The following is a 6,685-nucleotide window of genomic DNA, read 5'->3' as shown; positions in this document are numbered from 1 at the left end:
TGGCTTTACGTTTCCTTGGCCGTCATGTTCTCTTGCACCGTTGTCTTGAAAAGACAAAACAAAAAAAAATAAAATAAATGCGAAATGCTCTCCTTCCAGACCCCGAACATAACCCTTACTTTCCCTTTGCTTATCATTTTGGTACCAGCCAGGAAGCACTCGGCCTTGTACTCACTGCTCTTGCACCATCCTCGTGGTTTTTCTCCATTTATCACTGGCGTCACATGTGATTTCCTGAGCAGACAATTGAAAGAAGATTGCCAGGTAATTAGTGCACTTTCTGCACCAGGTGTCATATCGCATTTGTAGATACACATATTAAGTGTTTCTACTATAGGATATGATGGCCGAAAGGATAGATAAGCAACCCAAGCTCCCCATCTAATTCAATGCAATTAATGATTTTAAAACAGTCATTTCACTTTCAAACAGTTTAAAATTCAACCAAACTTTTTGTTGTTTCAAAAAGGTCACTTTTTTCTGTGTGTAAATTGAGTGTATCACTCAATTTTGAGTTAAATCGAATAAGCGTGTGACTGTCAGCGCAGAAGTAAACAAAACGATTCAAGATTTTTACACGGAGATTTTTCTCATTTTGCTTAATCTTTTCTTAATTTGAAATTTGTTGTCTTGCAGCTTTCGGAAATATGTTACTGTGTGCTGTACATCACGCCAAGTATGTAAACTAAGGAAATTGCAGTGAGATCAATTGATATTGAGCGTAATCGAACCTATTCTCGAATCGACGAAAATACGACATCATTCCCGTCGCAATGACCTGCTGTGTCCAACAGTGCCCTGGAGGGTCAAACTTCGTCAGCTTCCCGAAACTGGACCGATTCCGACAGCGCTGGCAAGAAGCAATCAAAATTGGAAGCGGAACAACGATAGTTTTGCCACCCGGCAAAAACGCCCCATTTGAGCAGCAAATCTGCACCTCACATTTCCCCAATCCAGATGAATTGGTTTACCAGGAGCCAACTCGGTTTATTGATAGGTAAATTCAGTTACTATTTTAATAGTAACATCTCTAATTCAGAAATGATGTGTCATTTTTTTTAGAACGGGTCAGATCCGAGAAGTCGAAAGCTGCCGGCTTTGTTTACGCTTTCAACCGAAACCAGCAATGCTTGCCATAGACGAGCAGCTTGCCGGTCATAACATAGGCAGCCTAATTGCGACAGCGTTGAAGATACGTTTGAAACCGTACGATTTTCTGCAGCATATTTGCCACGAGTGTCTAGTGAAAATAGATTTGGTCCGGGCGGTGCAGAGTCAATACGTACTCCGGGATGTTCAGTATCGGACACTGGAGCTGATGAAGATTCCGTTCATACCAGTCAAGAGTGTTCTGCCGGATACAAGGCATGATGTTTCATTGGATATTAAACCTGTTGTTTCGCCGGAAACGATGGAGGTTGAAACTTCGGATCAGAGTATAAAATTGGAGCCAGAAGTGACCATAGAAGAAAGCAATCTGGTAGAACAACTCAAACCGAAAAAGCCTAAAAGAACAATGGATAAACCAAGGAAAAAGTATAAAAAACGTGGGCAAAACCCCGTGAAAATTATTCCGAAAGAAGATCGTCTGAGATCGATTAACGCCAGAACCTGCTACATTTGCAGCACCAAGGTTCTGTTTGATAGCACCGATGAGCTTCACAAACATCTAACGGAAGTGCATGCCGGACAAATCGACTATGTATGTGTCCATTGCGACGGCAAACGATTTGCGGTTGTGTCCGGTTATAATAACCATCTGTGTCTGCACGATGTTTCCGAACGCCCGTTAAAGTGTAACTTTTGTGCTTTACGATACTCGACCAAGAAAGGTCTTCAAGTACACGAGAACAAACTACACGGGGCGAACCATCAACTGCCGAAGCTATGCATTTCCAAAAGGATGAAACCACAGTGCGAACACTGTGGCAAATTTTTCCCATCGATTATGCGAGCACGGGAGCATAAATTGGTTGTGCACGAGAATGGAGTCGTGGCTGAGTGTAAAATTTGTTTGAAAACGTTCGTTACAACGGCGAATCTTCGACGGCACATGTTGGTCCATAGTAAGGAGCGACCGTACGCGTGTAACATTTGTGGTATTCGTTTTCGTGTCAGCACTTATTTGACTAAACACATTCTGGCAGATCATCAGGGTAAATCGGCCTATCATTGTAAAGTTTGTGACATTCCCTTTCGGAATCAAAGCGAATACTACCGGCACCGGAACAAGCTTCATCTGAAACCGAACGTTCGGCTGTACAGATGTCGTCTCTGTTCGGAGGTGCCCGTGACCTCAAAGGATCTCGAAGCCCACATCGAAGTGTGTCATCCGGGCGGAGATTATCCGTACAAACGGTGTACGCAGTGCGATGAAAAATTTGTGACCAACATGAAGCTAGGCGTACATTTGCGTGCAAAGCATGATTTTGGAAGCAAACAGCAGCCGTTCGTTTGTGACGTCTGCGGAAAGGAATACAGTCAAAAACATAGCCTTCGGGTGCATTTGGCTAATGCGCACAGTGGTGAGAAGTCGTTCTGTTGCGACGTGTGCGATAAACGGTTCGTCTTTCAGAGCAACCTTACCCGGCACCAGCAGATGCACAAGCTGGTTAAACGATTCTCCTGTGACTTTTGTGGGAAAACGTTCGGTCAGAAGACGGCCATGATGAATCACCGGCGGAACATTCACACCGGCGAGAAGGCATTCGTCTGTCCGGTGTGTGGGGCAGGATTTAAGGAGAGTTCAACTTTCTATCGGCATAAGGCTGCTTGTAAGATGTAATACGGTGAACTATATGTAATCAAGAACATGGTGTTAAATGGGAGTCGTTATTTATTTTCCGAGTGAATATCACTGAAGAACCGAATGACGGGGGGGAAGGGGAGGAGTTGCTTCTCTAATCTTCCGGTCATCACATCGCATGCTTTGGTATTGTTAGTATGAATAACAAACATGAAGATGTGACACAAGGCGCCAACAGTGCACTAAAATCCTGTCAATCCTATTTTTCATTGGATTGTCTGCTCTAAATATATCACCAGGGGACCATTCATAAATGATGTTGGATATTGACAATAGAGAAGAGCGTCACGTAACGAGATAAAAACTAAAAATGAATTTTAGACGTATCAGAGGATCAGGGATAAAAAACGAACAACATTGCTTATGAATGGCCCCCACACAAAGAATATTCCATAACGAATATCACGTAACATCGGTGACAGAGCATTGGGATCAAGGCCAAGTCCCCCCTGGGTCGTGCAAAACTGAGAAGCAACATCAATTTAGGCACAGATAGCAGACGTCCATTTATTTTCATTTTGTTTTGTTTTGTCTTTTCATTTGTTTCTCCTGCTATGATGTCTAAATCGATCGAGCGTGACGGCCAAGGAAACGGAAAGCCAGTGGCCCAAACAGACCAGGAACAGGAGGGAGGACTACGAACAAGGGAAACCGACAACAGAGGAGAAATCGTTTATTTATTTATTATAGCTACGATACTAATCACAATTGTTTTGCTTTTCTTGTTTCGTTTCAGCAAACCAAAATCTATACGGATTAGCACATACAAACAGTTAGGCTTTGTAGGTTCTCATCTTGAGAAATGACAATGACACTGTACGAGATGGCGCTGGGCCTGTGGCCTTCGACTGGCATGGTCCATTCTCATTGATTCGGAAGTCTTCTTGGCTGGTTGGTAGACATGTGCTCCTACTTGCAAGCTGATCAATTCACTTGGGTGGGGGACATGTGGATCCTACTAGTTGTCGACTCTTTTGATCGTGAGTATGAGGCTAGTTCAGGAAAGGAGTGCAGGACTGGCACCTAGGAGATAGTTAATTATTCAGGACTTGTTCTTATGATTACTAAACTCGACCAAGCACACCGGCTTTCAGAAATGATAAGCAACCCTTTCGGGTCGGTGTGGTCTATTCGAATCGAACCAGGCGGACATTCGGTTCGAGCAAACTTTATGGTTAATAGTGGATAAATATTTCTTACGCCTTTATTGGCAGAGATTCTTTTTGCGAAATCCTAAAATACCTTCACTGGTATAGCTACTCAGGATAATAATAATAGAAAATTAAGGGTTTGCCTGGTCCATAATGTAATGAATATGTATATTGACTAGGACAGGGATAATCGAGTTATGTTATAAGATAGAGAAGAAACAGCACAGTTGAAGGAAAAGTATTCGCGAGTAAGGACAAATACTGCTAGTATGTTTACCGTTTCAATTACTAGTCGATTGATCTGCTTCGGACCTAGGAGACAAAAAGGAGATTAGGAAGAGACAGAAGCGGATTCAATGCAAAATTTGCCAATATGACGTTGACCCCAAGGCGATGGTAGGATTATTTTCCATAGGGTGACAGACTAGATGACACGACGTTACACGCTCTGAACTTGCGCCAAATAGTTTGTATGTATGTATGAAATTCGCGGACATCACGGCTGACTGCGATCTCTAATTTACTTAACAGTCGATTGATCCGCTTCTGACCTAGGGGACCCATGAGGAGATCAGGAAGAAAATAGAAGCGGAATCAATGCGAAGTTTTAATTGCATCACTGACGACTTAGCACGCGTTGTTAGGAGCAGGATACATTGGACCAGACAAAACAGAGAACTTGACGTTACGTTAAGCTGCAGTCCCATCTTCCCGATAAAAAAAAGAAAAAAACTGATCACAATTATTTTGCTTTTCTTGTCTCGTTTCAGCAAACCGAAATCTCTTTACTATCTCTTCATTTTCTGTCTCCAACTATCCTCTATGTAATGTATCTGAAACTTGTGGGACTGGTTAATAGCCGGCGCCTGCTTGTGGAAGAAACTGGTGTGCTATACGGACTAGCACATACGAACAGTTAGGCTTTGTAGGTCCTCATCTTGACAGAGTCTAGATGGGCGGATGAACGTCTGCCAGGGTGTGGGCTGAGAAATGACAATGACAATGACAATATCACTGAAGAACCGAATGATCATTTCTTTAAAAGGTTGTCATTTTTTATTGAAACTTTAAATAAACGCGCTGTTTGCTTAAGTAACAAGGACTTATTTGTTCTAAATTGCATTCGAATTATCAACCCAATCGACAGTAAAATATTCGATTTAAGTCTAAAAAGAAAAATACTTTTTGCACACCTTCGACCGACCGGCACACCGTGTTAAACCTTCTCCGCTAGCAGTCTCTCCTGATCCGGATCCGGGTGTAGTTTAATTACTTTGTGCTTACCGGCCTTACTGCTCGGATCGTACCCGTACAGGAAAATCGATCCGATCACGAGTGCGGCCCCGACGCTAAACTGCAACGTCAGGTTGAAATCAAACAAATACATCGACGCCACACAGGAGATAATGATGGCCAGCGAGGTCGCGAATCCTTTCAAAATATTATCCGCATACTTGACCACCACGGCCACGATCAAACCCCCGCCAGCCTGCAGTCCAATCAGATAGCAAATAAATCCGTCGTACCCGAAAAAGAACCCATCGGCGGTCAGCTTCGCGCCATCATTCACGACGCAGGTCAACAACCCGAACGGGAGACTCAGCAAGCTGAGCTGAATGTTTCGCATCCAGATGGAAATGTCTGCCCCCTTAAGCATCTTCTCGAAGAAAATTCCGGCAAAGCCGGATAAAAAGCAAGCACCGACAGCAGCCCCGAATCCGAGCAAACGATTCTGATCTGGTTCCCCTGAAATAAAATAAAAATTTCCTTATCATTTCCCATCAAAGTTACAAAAAACTACCCACCTGGCATCTGCTGCTGCCGGGAGGCAGCCTCACCCCCGGAATCCGTCTGCGCCAGCTGCACACTAGCCACCCCGATAACCAGCGCCACCAGTGCACCCCACTGCGTCGGCAGTAGCCGCTTCCTCAGTATGATCACCGCAAAAACGGCCGTCGTCAGAATCTTCAGCTGGTACGTAACCTGATAGGTGGCCGCATCCAGATGTGACGCGGCCACGTACAGCAAATTATTCTGTACAATGTACAGAAACGAAGGCACACAGATCTTCAGCGTGTCGAGCGGTTGCTTGACGATCGTGGCGTGTAGGGTACCCTTGAAGCGCGGTAGGCTTTTACCTTCTTCTAGGAAAACCAGCACCAAACTGGTTGCCAGTTTGACCACCTCGGCCATTACGACGGCCGTCGAGCTGAGAAACATCGGCCCGGATCGGGTCCGGGCGTAACGCATGCTGAGACCGAGGATCGCATTCTGCAGGGTGAGCGTGATCAGGCTGAGATATTTCAGGTTGCTGTTAGTGGGTTCTGCAGAAACGGGTTGCAAATTTATACATCAAACAACGGTTTTCACGGGATGATTACTTACTAGGGGCCATTTTTGACAAGCTTTCAGTCTCCTTTATTAGAATCAAACGGTTGTTCGGTTCGGGTAAGTGTCCATTCCACCAGCAGAACGATTCCGGCGCACTAATCAGTAATAAACAAATAAAAATAAAACAATTTCAACTAAAACTGATACGCGTAGGAGTCGTTTTGTTCTCTCCTTCTCGGTGATTGCAAAATTTTTGATTACGTTGACAGAATTGACCATTTGCCAATCAGAATCGTTGTTTGCTGCTTTCTTTTTCATCTTCTGTGAGTATTTTCTCATTTTCTCCGTCCGTCGGTAAAGCAGTTCTGATCATCTGTCAGAAACAGAGATGCCAGGT

At 44.1% G+C, this 6,685-nt stretch overlaps 2 protein-coding genes across 2 annotated transcripts; one reads left to right on the top strand and one right to left on the bottom strand.

The window, feature by feature from the left end:
• Window positions 1–551: 551 nt before the first annotated feature.
• On the top strand, window positions 552–2,823 carry LOC131689727 (zinc finger protein 345-like). The gene is made up of 2 exons (XM_058975019.1): window positions 552–997; window positions 1,063–2,823. The coding sequence occupies exons 1-2, from the start codon at window positions 774–776 to the stop codon at window positions 2,783–2,785; spliced, it is 1,947 nt and encodes a 648-aa protein (XP_058831002.1). The 5' UTR covers window positions 552–773; the 3' UTR covers window positions 2,786–2,823.
• Window positions 2,824–5,023: 2,200 nt separating this feature from the next.
• Window positions 5,024–6,617, bottom strand: LOC131689744 (UDP-N-acetylglucosamine transporter). Its single transcript, XM_058975041.1, has 3 exons — window positions 6,343–6,617; window positions 5,763–6,281; window positions 5,024–5,703 (listed from the first exon to the last, which is right to left on the bottom strand). The coding sequence occupies exons 1-3, from the start codon at window positions 6,350–6,352 to the stop codon at window positions 5,174–5,176; spliced, it is 1,059 nt and encodes a 352-aa protein (XP_058831024.1). The 5' UTR covers window positions 6,353–6,617; the 3' UTR covers window positions 5,024–5,173.
• Window positions 6,618–6,685: the final 68 nt, after the last annotated feature.

This window comes from Topomyia yanbarensis, chromosome 1, assembly GCF_030247195.1.
Source record: "Topomyia yanbarensis strain Yona2022 chromosome 1, ASM3024719v1, whole genome shotgun sequence".
NCBI classification, from domain to species: domain Eukaryota; kingdom Metazoa; phylum Arthropoda; class Insecta; order Diptera; family Culicidae; genus Topomyia; species Topomyia yanbarensis.
This window is presented reverse-complemented; position numbering and strand designations above follow the sequence as displayed.